This window comes from Hoplias malabaricus, chromosome 1 (assembly GCF_029633855.1).
Source record: "Hoplias malabaricus isolate fHopMal1 chromosome 1, fHopMal1.hap1, whole genome shotgun sequence".
Classification (NCBI taxonomy): Eukaryota; Metazoa; Chordata; class Actinopteri; order Characiformes; family Erythrinidae; genus Hoplias; species Hoplias malabaricus.
Genome location: NC_089800.1, coordinates 3,723,944 through 3,741,230, shown reverse-complemented (window position 1 = coordinate 3,741,230; position 17,287 = coordinate 3,723,944). Strand labels below are relative to the sequence as shown.

Genomic DNA, 17,287 nt, shown 5'->3' with positions numbered 1-17,287 from the left:
TGTGGTCTTGGCCTGAGCTGAGTTATAAGTGCCTGTAGTCCTTGTCTAATTTGAATCTTATATCTCTGAGGTCTAAACTGGGCTGAATCATTGGGATCCAAGTCCAAGTTGAGGTCGGAATCTGAGTCAAGTCTCCAGTATCTTTAGTGACCTGTAACTAAACCTGTAGGTGTAATAACTACAACACTCGCAATTACAGCTGTGTTCCAGCTGCTGGTGTGATGTTGTTTTTTTTTATCCTTCAAACTCCGCACCTAATTGAATCATGTTTTTACTCAGACTGGAATTTCACAAGTCGTAAGTCTTTGAGTCGAGTCGCAATTCAACAGTCTAACACACTCACACACACTTTCATACATCAAGCACATTTCCTCCACTATAACACACAGAGAGAGAGGGGTGTGTGTGTGTGTGTGTGTGTGTGTGTGTGTGTGTGTGTGTAGCATACCAACTAGCTTCAAGTGCGCAGTGGCAGGCTCTAATGTGATTAAAGCTTTTAGCTGGAGATTTTCAGGGGCACGCTCTCTCCTTCGACGATCCATTTAGTTCACACTTCACTGTTCCTTACCTTACTGGGCCTTTAAATAGATATATACACACACACACACACACACACATGCAGACACAGAGAGAGAGAGCGAGAGAGAGACAGACAGACAGAGAGTGAAGCTATGTTTTATATAGTACATGACTGCTACTCAAGAAACAGACAGTGAATCAGTCAGTGATTCAGTGAGTCGAGTAGAAAGAGTCAACCAGTGATTCAAACCTACATCACTCTGTGAATCAGTGTGTCATACAGTTTGTCAGAGAATAAATTTGTAATTATTAATTGAATCAAGCAATTGATTAGTAAATCTGTCACTTTGGCAATGAATCGTTTGGTTATTATTCAGTAAATCAATTAATAGTGAGTCAGTAATTCAATGAGTCAGTGATTCATACTGTTATGCAGTCAGTGATGCGGTCAGTAAGTTTTCCCATCAGTGATGCGGACAGTAAGTTTTCCCATCAGTTATATGGTCAATACGTTTTCCCGTCAGTGATACTGTCAGAAAGTTTTCCCGTCAATGATATGGTCAATAAGTTTTCCCGTCAGTGATACTTTCAGTAGGTTTTCCTGTCAGTGATATGGTCAGTAAGTTTTCCTGTGAGATATATGGTCAGTAAGTTTTCCTGTCAGTGATACAGTCAGTAAATTTTCATGTCAGTGATTCTTTCAGTATGTTTTCCTGTCAGTGATATGTTCAGTAAGTTTTCCTGTCAGTGATATGTTCAGTACGTTTTCCTGTCAGTGATATGTTCAGTAAGTTTTCCTGTCAGTGATACGGTCAGTAAGTTTTCCTGTCAGTGATATGTTCAGTAAGTTTTCCTGTCAGTGATACGGTCAGTAAGTTTTCCTGTCAGTGATACGGTCAGTAAGTTTTCCTGTCAGTGATACGGTCAGTAAGTTTTCCTGTCAGTGATACGGTCAGTAAGTTTTCCTGTCAGTGATATGGTCAGTATGTTTTCCTGTCAGTGATATGTTCAGTAAGTTTTCCTGTCAGTGATATGTTCAGTACGTTTTCCTGTCAGTGATACGGTCAGTAAGTTTTCCTGTCAGTGATATGTTCAGTACGTTTTCCTGTCAGTGATATGTTCAGTACGTTTTCCTGTCAGTGATACGGTCAGTAAGTTTTCCTGTCAGTGATATGTTCAGTAAGTTTTCCTGTCAGTGATACGGTCAGTAAGTTTTCCTGTCAGTGATACGGTCAGTAAGTTTTCCTGTCAGTGATACGGTCAGTAAGTTTTCCTGTCAGTGATACGGTCAGTGAGTTTTCCTGTCAGTGATATGGTCAGTATGTTTTCCTGTCAGTGATATGTTCAGTAAGTTTTCCTGTCAGTGATATGTTCAGTAAGTTTTCCTGTCAGTGATATGTTCAGTAAGTTTTCCTGTCAGTGATATGTTCAGTAAGTTTTCCTGTCAGTGATATGGTCAGTAAGTTTTCCTGTCAGTGATATGTTCAGTAAGTTTTCCTGTCAGTGATATGTTCAGTACGTTTTCCTGTCAGTGATACGGTCAGTACGTTTTCCTGTCAGTGATACGGTCAGTAAGTTTTCCTGTCAGTGATATGGTCAGTAGAGGACAGTGGCTAGTCCTGCCCTCCTGAGAGAGAAAGATAAAAAGATCATCTCTGGGAGCGTCTGAACTCTCCTCTTTCTCTCGCTCATAAGCCGCGTATATTAAACCTTGCAGGCAGAGGACAGCCAGATATTGTCTGCGAGATATTAAGGACAGGGGCTGTTTATGAGGGAGATACCAACAGCTGCTGGAGAGGAAGCTGAAGGCGGTCACTGTGATGAGGCCACACTGGCATTTGTGCAGTGTGTGTATGTGTGTGTGTGTGTGAGAGAGAGAGAGAGAAAGAGAAAGACAGACATATGTGACATCATGTTCAGAGCAAACCTGTACCATATTTCACAAAAGCTCTGAGTACATCATCTTCAGAAATGAGACAGAGACCTGGTTCTGTCCACAGGTGTGAGTGTGTGAAACTGTCCACAGGTGCGAGTGTGTGAAACTGTCCACAGGTGCAAGTGTGTGAACGAGGGGGTGAGTGTGTGTGTGTGTGTGTTGCCCTGTGATGGACATTACACGTCCAGTCTTGCTGCCTCCTGTTCAGAAAGTGTAAAAACTTGGTTCTTCCTCAGCAGTTCCCTACTCGCCCTGATGTATATGCAGCTGAATAATGTGGGTGCATGTTATTTGTATGCTGTGATGGTGAGAGTGTGTGTGGATGCCTGTGTATATGTGTGTGTGTGTCTGCGCAATCGTGTCCCTCACACAGCCGTGGCTGTCCCTTCATTTCACGCTCTGCCGGCTCTGTGTGAATCCTCTTCCCTGGGCTCATTATCGCGTCCTGTTCGCCAAGCAATGCGGCCGGGCTGGGCGCGCTACCGTCCAATCATTATTCAGAAATATACGAAGGGTCAGCACAGTTGGCTCTGGCATGTGTACTTATTATTTTGTGCAAAAATAACCAAGCTAAACCAAGCTACCATCAGGAACAGTGGATGGATGGTGAGGGCGAGGTTGTGCCACGTGAGCTGCTGAATGACTACACTACACTGTATGTGATGTAATGACAACTTTGTGTGCATGGAAACTGCACAAATTAAAATGGAGATTGCTAAGTAATGATTGTGATTTAACCCCCACAAGGTTAAAAAAAGACCACTAGGCAGAAAAAAAAGAAATAAACAAGCTGACAGTGTTGTCCACAGTAGCATGAGCAATGTTATGGTGTTTTTCCACTGCATGATACCTACTCTACTGGACTGTACTCTCAGTTTGGCCTCTACTCCCTGGTTGGTTTTCCACTCCCCCTCCCCCCCACAACTAACTTTATCCGGTGTCATCGCAAAACCCCATCTCTGCGTTGTTTGGCATAGAGTAACGACTCTCTCAGGATGATCAGCCCTCTTAGCCATTACACGCCACGGTTTAGGCCCTACTCGGCTCGCTCTGAACCACCAGAGAACAGCGACAAGAACCCACTTCCAGGACCTGATGAAGACGCAGAAAAGCAGAGTAGAGCCGAGTAGAGTTGATACAATGCAGTGGTAAAGAGTCATTATTCTCAGCTTCACAAGTGGCTCTGTTTAACTTGTAGCTGTTATTTCACATTACTCAGCTCTGTTTGGTCAATACGCCTGACCACGTACACGAAAATGACCCATTTTCATGTAAAATAAGAGGTCTTTATCCTAGAATCCTGCAGCAGGACTCTTCTGTAAAGGATTGACCATCTTCACCAAAGATTAGGAAGGCTGTAAAGTGGTGGTTCTTCTTTAATTATCCTCCGACATCTGTGGATTTTATGCATCGCATTAGTTTATTTAAAAAACAAATGTGGCAGATATTAAATGCGCTATGCAGATTAATAGATTGCACTTCTTTTTTATTGTCACTAATACAGCGTTCCTCGCTTGCTTCCGGGTAATGAGACAATTCCCATCTTTCCTTGGCCGTGATGAGAAAGTTATTAATGTCTCATATTCTACAACGTCTGGTGTATCCTAGAGTCCTGCAGTGGAAAAACTCTTCTGAAAAGTGTGGTATTCAGGATAAATAGATGAATTAATTAATCAGTTTAATTAATTGAATTCAGTGACACACTGAAGGACCAAATGCAATAGACTCTCTTTCTGCCTGGATGTTAATGCTGAGCTAACCTTTTAAACTCCAAGTGAAGCTCAGGGGCAATGTGATGCTGACGGTGATGGTCTGGAGGTGGGACTAGACGACGCCTCCAAAGTGTTTTTGTTCAAGGGCTCCAGAGGTTCAGAAATGCCAGTGCTGATGAGCTCCAGGCTGTGTTGCTGTGGGGGGATTTGGCACAGGCCGGTGGGCCGTCTGCTGGTGGAATAACAGCATTATGCTCACCATCTCCCTCCTTCTCCCCCTCCTTGTTTCTCTTGGCAGGACCCAGCAGTGTCCAGGCGGCGGAGTTCGGCCACCTGCCCGACAACATTACAGTCCTGGAAGGAGACAGCGTCATTCTGAGGTGACTATGCAACATGGCAGCTATGCTGCTGCTCAGAAATATAGATGGAATTACAAATAATGGTTATTTGGAATAATATAATTAATAATGAATTTCAAAGCATCTAAACAAACCAAACACTAATTATAGGCATGTCACTGATTCTTGAAAATTTGGATTAATCTGGTTTCAATTTTGATGATACAAACTTAGTTAAATGACAATCTGAAGGTATATGATTCTACACTAAGATCTTCATTTTGTATTTGTTTTCATAAAATAGGCATTTTTTTCCAGTTATTACTTTGTTTTTGTCAACGCCGTCAGACACAATAAGCTAATTATTTTGATTTATTGGATATATTATGTATTTAGAGTTTTTACATCATTATCTGTCATTCTTAGTACACACATATGTCGTTAAATGTTGAATATTCACTTTTGTTCATTTTTTATACGGTTTGATATGTACTTCTTTAAAAGTCAATGAAGTCAATGGCTTCTTGCTTAACTAACATTTCTAACTATTTGGTCCAAAAAATAACAATCCTGAGCACTGTGATAAACATTTTTCAAGTGATATAAGGTACAATTATGCAATATCATTATTAAAAGTACGCCATGCCCTTATCATCTAATGTCAAATCATCATAGTAAAATGTAAAGTCATTACCAGTAGGAATAAGATAACTCTGCTTCTGCTGTTTCTTCTCCTTCTCTCCTCTTAGCCATTACTTTCTAACATACATAAAGTCAAAGTTGAGTGTAATGGCTATGAAATTGGGGGGATTTACAATTCGTGTTAGATTTGGTTAAATGTTGTCATGCCATTTTTATTTGGCTTTAGTCATTGGAGATTCATGGCCTACAAGGGATAGTGTATACTATGTGCTACGTATGTAGGTAGTTGGTGCACTACGTGCATCCCAAATGACGTAAGCCAAATGAATATGGCATAATAGTGATTTGAGAGATGGGAAGGCACACTTCATCCCCTAGGTTGAACAATATGTAAGAAATATAGAGGGAATTACATAAATAAATAACGGTTAATGAAACATCACAGGTCATATTGGTATTTATTGTGATCAACAATTATATTCCAGCCTCTGCTGAGGACCATTTGGAGGGTTTTGTCACCAGCGTCCGACTGTACACCATCAGCGTCAGACGGTGGTGACAGAAAACTACTCTTTCACATGATATGCATGAGTTGTTCACATCAGCCATCTTGTTTCCCCTCTGTTGCTAGCTACTTTAGATGTCTGCTTAAAAAGAATACATTTATGTCGTAGTCTAATCTAATATTTTTTATACAAAAGAAACAGTGTTGACTTGTAATGGTTGTGACAGTAGAAGTGTCCAAAAATATGAACAGGTTTAAGAGAAAATAGTGATGGAGTTGACCTTGTAGTTGCCAGATTTTACTGCTTTTTATAACTATCTGACAGTGGTGACAAATGTGTGGGACACATCTTGGGCAACCACAAAATAGTAGTAAATATTGTTAAAAACATACTGTTTGTAGTTTTTAATACATATTACAATATACTCTTTCATGTGGTAAATATATTATTCAATTCAATTATTACTTTTTGTTATTTTAATAAAGTTGAAATGATTATCTCCTGATTTTGTAGGCAATAGGCCAGAATATAATCCTTAAATTGATATTTGGGAAAAAACCTATAAAAGAACCTTAAGGAACCTAAAGGACCCCTTTACAACCTTGATTCTTTTTATTCATGAAAATGTTATTAAATGCAATTACTTCACTATAAATTTGCCCATAGATATTATATTACCCCATACCGTGCATTCCAGATGAATCTGTCTTCTGATGACTTATGTCACAAATGCTCACTGGGGACTATTGGCACATTCATGCATGTTTTCTGGCAGTGTCCTCAGAGTGCGCAACTTTGGAGAACAGCTGTTACTTTGTTACTTTGTTGTACTTTGTTTGTCTTCCCTGTTATGTCAAAATTTCCCAGTTCTCCATCTTGGTTTCTGCTTGGAGATGATTCCACTATTAATGTAAACTTTTGTAAAAAGAAAATAATTATGGCTGCCTTTACCGCAGTCAAGAAAACTATTCTTAAATTTCGCACTTTAGACTCGAGTCTGTGGTATGTTTAAACTCTGTATTTTTGCAATATTATTTGGATGTACTTCTATTGGAGAGAGCCACTGCCAGGCTACATCATGCTAAGGCTACAACGGTTGAGAGATGGTCCGAAGCTATTGGTTTTGTTAAAGACAAACTGGCTGACTTGTGAAATTGTAGGCAGTGTTTTACATACTTTCACTTTTTTTGCCCTCTTTGCTTTCTCCCTCACGTGTGCGTCATTGTTTCTTTGTCTTTTTTGAGTGTGTTATGTGTGGAAAACAAAATATATAATATAATAAAAAAAATATGTTATTAAATGCCAACAGAATTAGTACTTTTTAGGACTCTTCATGAGACATGATTTTGCTAAAGTTTCAAGAATCGCTGATGTATTATTTACCATTCATTCATGCACAGTGGATGATCTGCATAGAAATGCATGAAATGGACACTGGAGAAGCTCAGGGCACCTTGCTCAATGCCAAATGTTGACCCCAGGCATATAAACCCAGTCAGCAGTGGATCTGCCATCCCTGGACTCATGGAGCTGACGCTCCAACAAGTAACATGTAATCAAATCATCACCAACGTTTTCCAACATCTGATGTAAAGTGCCAACCCTTCCCAGAAGAGTAGAGGCCATTGCTAGAGCTGAATTTGGACAAGATAACTATAAATAGCTTTGAATTCAGAAGAAAGAGTGGGATGGGCCTGTGTCCATCAGCCATCCATCTCATTTTAATTTCCAAACAGAAATAGCTTGCTTTCAGCCAACAACTGACGTCTTGTGCAATCTCTCAAATGCCATTCCAGCAGGAAGAGCTTAACGCTGCTCTAAATGCAAGCGTTCAGGCCTCACACACTCCGGCTCTCACACTCTCACACACACTCCAAGGCTCTTTAGTATTCTACACACTCGCTCCCATGCCGAGCCGACGAGCTCTGATTTGATATCATGATGCGACGAGAGAAAGTCAACGTCGACATGAATTGGGGCACTGTGATCCCTGGAGAGTTTCAACCAGAGATGTGCCATTTTCTCTGCTGCAACAGACCAGAACTCACCGCTGACATCTAGTGGAGGAATCCTGAAAGTGCCCCTTGAGCCTCCCCCATCAAATCGGGGCTGATTTGTTAGCGGGCTGCCATGTGTCATTATCTCAGAGTCGCAAGCCACGTGTGACAAGCGGAATGAGGTTCCCTTTAGGGCAACACCAGCAGAGGTTTGCTGACACTGGCTGAGGTTTTCTTATCAGTCTTGTTCAGATTCTGGAATATTCTTCATAGATTCTTGAATGTTCTGATCACATTTTTGCTTACAATGCTTAACAAACTGTTTAGTGATGCTTATGTACAAGTAGAATCATTAATTAGTGCATCACCGGGAACTCTTAACTTAGAGGAACTGGGAGGCCTTGCCCTTAAGCATGGGAATGCCTCACTCCCTGCAGAAACTGAACACAATCCCGGGAGACAACCATACATTTGGCAGAGGTGGGATGTCAATCCAATCTCTACATTATGGTAGAACAATGCTGTAACGACTGAGCAAACTTGGTCAAGACAACTCCCCTAGAGGGTCGATGGTGGTCTCTTGAGATTGCTCAATTTAGTTTCACAGGTTGCAAGTTTTCCTCTCGATAAAGGGCAAGGAGTTTCCCTTTCATGTTTCAAAGTTTCTGAGTGTCAGAGATCCTCTGGGTTTGGAGCTGTGGTAGCACAAGCGGTGACACATTGTTGCTGTTGTTATACTTTTATTTGGTCCTGCAAGGGATCACCTTGCACCTTGCAACTTGACACAGCTTTTATTGTCAATTTAGGTGCAATCACACAAGCATGGGACCAGCACCAGTAGTGGACAATCGCACATAAAATTCATTTGGTCACTGGTAATTTCTGGCTCTTATTAAGTTTCTTGTGGCTGAATGCCTTCAGATCCTCACTGCAGTGGTCCAGCGTGAATCTTCCTAGAAGAGTCGACACTGTCACAGCATCAAAAGGGGACAGGTTTCTTATAAGAAATCCCTTTGAACTCTTGAGAGATGCTGGATAACCAGATTTTCACATATTTTGTTTAGCTTATATCTCAGATTTTCATAATTCAAGCTGCATCCCATTTGCGCACTTATCGCTAATTCTAACTAGTTATTGAGTATGCATTTTGTGTCCAAGTTGAGTAGAGTAAAAAAAAATCCACAGTGCACACTTAGAACCAATCAATTTTTGAGTACAATAATATTGGACACTACTATCCCATAATCCAATGCGAAACATAAAGGGAGGAGCTTCTCGTGTCTGGAAAATTATGGCTACGTCCCAAATAGTGCAATACTCTCTACATAGTGCACTTCACTGATTATAAAACTAACTATACTACACTCTTTTTTTCAACATACAGTGCACTATTTTAGTGCAGAAACTATTATGTTATGACCTACACGGTGCACTACACATATTTGAGTTTACAGTGGGTTTTAACTCACCTTGGGCTTAATCAGTGAGATGCCCAGTGTCTGTGTTGGGAAGTGCAACCAATCTCTATGATCAAACTTAGATGTATTTGCACGCAAAGGCTCATGTTCTACATAGTGCACAGCAGATGCCAGTTAAACTGATGGAGCTTTCTGCTGACCACACTGGGAATCTGCTGCTGACTGTGATTTTTCCATCACTGCTCTGTTAAAAACAATGGAACATCCTGGTCATCTGTCTACACTTATTATGCAAGAACAGCTTAAGTGTTATGGGTTATTGATCGTGTGTGTGTGTGTGTGTGTGTGTATGTGTGTTGTTTCCTACCACACCAACGGCAGATGTAAGATCGATGAGGAAGTTACCCACAAGGCCTGGCTGAACCGCTCCAACATCCTGTTCGCAGGGACGGACAAGTGGTCACTGGACTCGAGGGTGTCTCTGGTCAACAGCAACAACAGCGACTTCTCCATCCAGATTGAACGGGTAGCCGTGGCAGATGAGGGTCCGTACACCTGCAGCTTCCAGGCTCTGAACAAACCCCGGATCGCACATGTCTACCTCATTGTCCAGGGTGAGGACAAATACGTACTTGTTTGTTGTGTTTGCTTGCTCTAAAAGGGCAGTGGACACTGTGTTATTGTGGTCATTTATAGCCATTGATCATTTTGCTTCAACTTATGGACCAGCCAGATAATGATACTGACATCTAGAGGCCTCGGTGTGTTTTGAATTGGCTGCCTCTGTGTGGGGGACCCGTTCTATGGAGTATAAACTCCTCCATGACCAATGTGAACGTAGCCTTCGTGAATAAATGAACACCAACTGGGTGGCCTTGAAGTACCTTGGAAAAAAGTATGGGGGCGATGTTGAGTTTGTCGTAAGGAAGCATCGGCTTAATTGAACAGTTTGCATTGATGTTAGGACCACACAGTTTGTCATGTATGGCACGTGACAGTTGATGGATGACCAGCTCTTGGCCTTCATTGTTATGCATATTGTATTTCCGACACTGTAATTGTAGAAATGAAAATTAATGTTATAATCCATAATTCTGAGAGTGTTATAAACGGGAGAAGGAGGGCAATGCTTCTTCCGAGAGTCCATTGCATGAGACAGTCCTTAGATTTATTTCTCTGACCAGCGCAGGGACATGATGCTATGTGTTTGATAGCACGCTGCCCTCAATTTGAAGCCTTCATATGATATCACAGAAGAAAATAATTACACCCTGGAGACACGGCCCCAGCAGGAATGACCCCACAGTGCCTCCAATTCTTGGCTTTATCGTTAAGAGCGGCTTTGCGGGAAAGAAAATAAATAAAGATCTGAGAGAGAGGGGAGGGTGATGGCACTGGAGAATGCCTTGCAGTGTGAATTCCTTGGCGATATTCATTAAAGCGCCAATGATAGACCATTTCAATTCAAGGGCCATCTGTGTTATTTGTGCGCGAGTTTCGCGGTAGGGTTTCAGCAGCAAAACAACAGCTCGCGGCTCATGGCTATCGTTTTCTGGAGCGGGAGGAAGCGGCGGAGAGCCGCATGAGTGGTGCTTCATGGGAAGTGTGTGGACTGTTTGGGGTTTTTATTTCCCGAACAGTTCTGGCTTCCGCGGATTCATGCTGTAGATAGTTATTGCGGAATAAAGATGTAAACAAGGTGGATATTCTTTAATCTCTCACGGCTCTACGCTTCAGGGCTTCTCGGATATCAGAGCCAGCGAAGTTTGGCAATGAATTTAATATTTCTCATTATTAGATTTTGGAGCCCCCCAGTCCAGTCTGTCCAATCACAGCGCTGGACGCATTTGACAGCACAAAGTCAAGGTTAAACTGAGAAAAATTAAAAACAGACACAACGAGTGCTGAGAATAAAGAGTATTTTCAGCGCCTGTTCCTTTAAATGATAATGAGCCACTCGCTGTTAACCCCTGACCTGAACATACATCAGCGAGGGGCGTGGAGTAGAAGCTCTGGTTTTTAGCCATTTTCACTCAGTTCTCTTTTTCTCCGTTTTTACTCAGTGCTCTTATATCTCTGCACTCATTGTGTCTGTTTTGCGTTCTCACATAAACGTGAGCCAAGCGCTGTGATTGGACAGACTCAGAGGAAGGGGGAGGGGCAATTCTAAGATCCGTGCACTTGACGTCAGAAGTGGAGCAGAATCAGATCGGCTCATTTTATCCCTTGTTTTCTGAGTTGGGCAGCCCACAGAAAACTGATTAGGTGGTGAAGTTTCACAATGTGTGGGTTGGAGAGCACATGCACTGAACAAGGGATTGTTTTTATGGTTTGTTTCTTTTAAACTATATCTTTAATGAAGTAAGGAAGTGAAACGGCAGCAGGTTTGGATCGATGGAGGATATCAGCGCTGTTGATCTGAACTTTACTTCATTCTGTAACAAAGCCTGAGATGGAGCTGAATATCACTTGGTAATCTGAGCCTTTTCCACGTGAAGTTCATCGCTTGAGCTTGAAGTGATGGCGCCTGTCTCACTCTGCTGTAGTTACAGAATAATTAATAGTCCTTAATGAATAATAAGGCTGTAGATTAATAACTGAGTAATGATTCTGGAGTTATGGGGATTAATAAAACCTTTGGGGTGTGTGTGTGTGTGTGTGTGTGTGTTATATTCCCACAGTTCCAGCCAGGATAGTGAACATCTCTCAGGACAAGTCAGTGAACGAGGGCGATGATGTGAACCTCTTTTGTTTGGCGGTGGGACGTCCTGAGCCCACCATCACCTGGAAAGAATACAAATGTGAGACCCTTACACCACACATACATACACACAAATACACACACACACACAGACACACAAACACACACACACCAAGACCCTAACCTTTGCTAACACAAGTGCTCACATTTGGCTGCATGAACTGTGTGACATTGTCCACAGGTGTGAGTGTGACAGTGACTGTGTGAGTGTGTGCAACAGTCCACGAGTAAGTGAGTGAGTGAGCGAGTGAGTCAGTGAGTGAGTGAGTGAGTGAGTGAAACATTCCAGAAGTGTGATTTAGTGAGTGAAACTGTTCACAGGTGAGTGAGTGAGTGAGTGAGTGAGTGAGTGAGTGAGTGAGACAGTGAGTGAGTGAGTGAGTGAGTAAAACATTCCAGAAGTGTGAGTGAGTGAAACTGTTCACGAGTGAGTGAGTGAAACATTTAAGAAGTGTCACTGAGTGAGTGAGTGAGTGAGTGAGTGAGTGAGTGAGTGAAACTGTTCACAGATGAGTGAGTGAGTGAGTGAAACATTCCAGAAGTGTGAGTTAGTGAGTGAAACTGTTCACAGGTGAGTGAGTGAGTGAGTGTGAGTGAGTGAGTGAAAATGTTCACAAGTGAGTGAGTGAGTGAGTGAGTGAGTGAGTGAAACATTCCAGAAGTGTGAGTTAGTGAGTGAAACTGTTCACAGGTGAGTGAGTGAGTATATGCAACAGTTCACGAGTGAGTGACTGTGTGAAACATTTAAGAAGTGTGACTGAGTGAGTGAGTGAGTGAGTGAAACTGTTCACAGATGAGTGAGTGAGTGAGTGAAACATTCCAGAAGTGTGAGTTAGTGAGTGAAACTGTTCACAGGTGAGTGAGTGAGTGAGTGAGTGAGTGAGTGAGTGAGTGAAAATGTTCACAAGTGAGTGAGTGAGTGAGTGAGTGAAACATTCCAGAAGTGTGAGTTAGTGAGTGAAACTGTTCACAGGTGAGTGAGTGAGTGAGTGAGTGAGTGAGTGAGTGAGTGAGTGAGTGAGTGAAAATGTTCACAAGTGAGTGAGTGAGTGAGTGAGTGAAACATTCCAGAAGTGTGAGTTAGTGAGTGAAACTGTTCACAGGTGAGTGAGTGAGTGAGTGAGTGATTGAGTGAGTGAAACTGTTCACAAGTGAGTGAGTGTGTGAAACAATCCACAGTTGTGTGTGACCAGAGTGGGAATTAAACCCATGACCCTGAATTTAACCACATTGTTTGTAGTGGGAGTATTAACGTATTTTAAGTGACAATCTCCAGAAATGTGATCAGATGAGGGGCTGTGAAACCATGGCCTGTGTTCAGAACATACTTTCGCTCAGCGTCACAAATTGCATCACGCATAATTACAGCCAGAACTAGTGCCGTAATCATCAACATCTGTCACGGCAATCGGCGCAATGATAAATAATCATGTTTGTCATTAAGGCGCTATTTATAACTCTCATCATCATTGATATAAATCAGGTTCATTACGTGTGGCCACGATGGAGCACCTATTAAAACCCATTACTGTCCCATGTTTGGGTTTTGTTTTGCGTGTTAGTCTGAGGACTTGGCAACCACGTCCTGAAACCCCTTGTCCGCGATCTTTACAAACTTCAGCTCCAAAAACACTGGGACAGTTTGTGGAAGACTCTACATTTTGCACATCAATGGCAGTAAAACACACACACACACACACACACACATTGTGGCAGGCAGCCATCCTCAGCTCTCAGGGACCAATTAGGAGGTTAGGTGACTTGCTGAAGGACACATCAGCTGTGGATGTTGAGGGAGGATACAGCTCACTTCACTTTAGACCAGTCTCGCCTCCTTTTTGTTTGCTACTGTTACTCTTCATATTTTTCAGTCAGCACTTCACAATCCTTCTGAGCCTGAGATGTTAGTTTTCCAGTTGTGAAAGAGTGAGTGAGTGAGTGAGTGAGTGAGTGAGTGAGTGAGTGAGTGAGTGAGTGAGAGGAGTGAGTGAATGAGTGACTGATTATGCAAAAAAGTGCATATGTGATTGAGTGTGAATGAATGAATGAATGAATGAACAATTATATGAAAGAATATGAAGGCATGTGTGTGAGAGATTATGTGAAACAATTAATGTGAGTGGATGATTATGAGTGTTAAAGAGCAAGATGTATGTTTGTAAGTGAGTGAGTGAGTGAGTGAGTGAATGAATGAGTGTGGGTGATTCTTTAAAATTATTTGAGTGAATGAATTAATAATTACATGAAAGAGTAAGAATGAGTTTGTGCATATGATAATAAGAAAGCAAATAACTATGTATGTGGCTGAGTATGTGAATGAGTGATTAATTGTGAATGAGTGTGAGTATGTGATTATATTAAAAAGAAGGTGAGTAACTATGTGGTGGAATGAGTGAGTGAGTGAGTGAGTGAGTGAATGAGTGAGTATGAGTATGTGATTATGGTAATGAGAAGGTGGATAATTATGTGGTTGAGTATGTGAATGAGTGAGAAATTGTGAGTGAGTGAGTATGAGTATGTGATTATGTTAATGAGAAGGTGAATAACTATGTGGTGGAGTGTGTGAATGAGTGAGTAATTGTGAGTGTGAGTATGTGATTATGTTAATGAGAAGGCGAATATTTATGTGGTGGAATGTGTGAATGGGTGAGTAATTGTGAGTGAGTGAGTATGAGTATGTGATTATGTTAATGAGTAAGTGAATGACTATGTGGTTGCTTATGGGAATGAGTAGTTATGAATGAGTGAGTAATTGTGAGTGAGTATAGGTAAGGGTTAGAGTGAGAATGGGTGAGTGAGTGAGTGAGTGAGTGAGTGAGTGAGTGATCGAGTGAGTGTGTGGGTGATCGAGAGAGTGTGTGGGTGATTGAGTGAGTAATTGTGAGTGAGTGAGTGTGAGTATGTGATTATGTTAATGAGAAGGTGAATGGAGATGTGGTTATGTATGGGAATGAGTAATTATGAATGAGTGAGTAATTGTGAGTGAGTATAGGTGATGGTTGGAGTGAGTGAGTGAGTGAGTGAGTGAGTGTGTGGGTGATTGAGTGAGTAATTGTGAGTGAGTGAGTGAGTGGGTGAGTGATTGAGTGAGTAATTGTGAGTGAGTGAGTATGAGTATGTGATTATGTTAATGAGAAGATGAATTACTATGTGGTTGTGTATGGGAATGAGTAATTGTGAACGAGTGAGTAATGGTGAATGAGTATAGGTGACGGTTGGAGTGAGAATGGGTATGTGAGTGATTGAGTGAGTGAGTGAGTGAGTGAGTGTCAGTCGTGTTGCGACAGTGTCGGTTCTGGACCCCTGTTCTGTATAACGATGCTATGTTGTGGACTATGTGCTGGTCAGGTTCTGCTTCTGGTTCTGGACAAGGTCCCAGTTTGGAGTCACCTGCAGTAATCCGTCTCCTTCAGCCGACTCACGCATTATCACACACACCCGGACGAAAAAAAAAAAACTGCGTTAGCTAATTAGCGTCCCTGCCTCCAGAGTATCAATCAGTCCCCGGTGTGCGGCAGTTCGTTTAATTACATGTCCATCTGTCTCACTGTACGTCTTCCTCCCGGCGTCCCTCCGTTCCACTGACTCCACTGCTTCGCTGCGCTTCCAGCTTAGAGCCATTAGCCACTGGAGCAGCGAGTCCACAGCTGGGAGACATGTTTATAAAAACTAATTGGTACCACTTTATAAAAACATTGCACTTCAAAAGGTTTTTAAATGTACAACCTGTTTGTTAATGGTTAATTATTAAGTTGTAAACACATAAAAAATCATTAATAATTATTTATAAAACATACAGTGATCTGTTTTTTTTTTTTTTTTGCCAAATACTGAACCCACATCCATCTACAAATTATCATTCATGACCCTGAAAGTGTTTACCAGTAACAGGTCTGGTCATCAGGGACAGTCCACACTGATCTTCTCCTGTGAGACATGAGCTCTGCCCACTGCAACAACACACCATGTATATTCCCTGAGTCGTATGTCTCTTAGCTCCCTAGTGCCCCCTAGTGGAGCAGCCCCAGTCCCCAGTGCCACACAGACACATTTTGCCGGCGCTGCTGTCCCAGAGGGAGGGGGAGGCAGGTGAGCGAGTGCTGCTGTCTCCCTGCAGCTCTGAGACTGCTACAGGCCTCCTGCAAATCACCCCACTCAGCATTTCAGTAACCCTCCCCCTGTCTGTGTAAACACACACACACACACACACACACACACAGTATTGCCTCCATTGTTTAAGGGGACATTACACAGAGTTCAATTCATTTCATGGAATCTTACACTAACCTTAACACAATGTGAGTGTGTAAACAGACACTTGTCCCCATAACACAACAAATATACAGACCACGCACACACACACACACACACACACACACACACCCCACACAAACAGAGAGAGAAAGAGAGGTAATGGATGGGGAGATCTGGTAAGGAAAGAGAGAGAGAAAGAGAGAGAGGTGATGGAGATTGAGAGAGAGAGAGAGAGAGGTGGTGGAAAGAGAGAGAGAGAGAGAGAGAGAGAGAGAGGTGATGGAGACTGAGAGAGAGAGAGAGGTGGTGGAAAGAGAGAGAGAGAGAGAGAGAGAGAGAGAGAGAGAAAGAGAGGGGTGGTGGAAAGAGCGAGAGAGAAGTGATGAGAGAGAGAGAGGGGTGATAGAGAGAGAGAGAGAGAGGTGATGGAGACTGAGAGAGAGAGAGAGGTGGTGGAAAGAGAGAGAGAGAGAGAGAGAGAGAGAGAGAGAGAGAGAGAGAGAAAGAGAGGGGTGGTGGAAAGAGCGAGAGAGAAGTGATGAGAGAGAGAGAGGGGTGATAGAGAGAGAGAGAGAGAGAGAGAGAGAGAGAGAGAGAGAGAGAGAGAGAGAGAGAGAGAAAGAAGGGTGATAGAAATATAGAAAGAGAGAGAGAACTGAAAAAGGCCTGAGTTGTTATTCAGTCGCCGTGTTGGCGTCCACTCACTCAGAGACAAAGAGCACCATCTGGACACACTCCCTGAGCCCGCAGGAGACCAGACCCTCCGCCTCCACCACAGTCCATCACTCAGGACCTCCCCCTCCCTAACAACCCCCAACCAGCACCAGCCTGACTGCTCTAGCCCCGCCCACCCTAGCACCACCCATTGGCCACTGCCCAGGAATGAATATCATGTGGTCAACCTGAACCAAAGGCATCGCCTCTGAGCTCAGAGCTGGACAAACTGATGGAACACAACAGGGTGCTTAGTGTTCTCCTCAAAGTGTGCCCATATTGGACTTGACCCTCCTACCCTTGATAGGACAGTGCGTTTAGGGAACACCCGGCTAGTGGGCGAAGCTGGATTTACTTGGAGTACACCAAGGCCTTTAGCCACTCCCCTTCTTCCTCCATCAGTCAAGCAAGGCACCACAGACGCTCGTCCTCAAACGAACATCCACTTGTCAGAGATAAGCATCGTGTGTCATGGAAAGCATGGGCTCTG

General features: G+C 42.7%; 1 protein-coding gene across 1 annotated transcript in view; it reads left to right on the top strand.

Moving 5' to 3' along the window:
• iglon5 (IgLON family member 5) overlaps positions 1–17,287 on the top strand; it is a 157,437-nt gene that overhangs the window by 128,453 nt on the left and 11,697 nt on the right. The window contains exons 2-4 of the mRNA XM_066644336.1: positions 4,466–4,547; positions 9,450–9,682; positions 11,750–11,869. Coding sequence (XP_066500433.1) covers positions 4,466–4,547; positions 9,450–9,682; positions 11,750–11,869 — 435 coding nt within the window. The remainder of the gene's footprint in view (positions 1–4,465; positions 4,548–9,449; positions 9,683–11,749; positions 11,870–17,287) is intronic.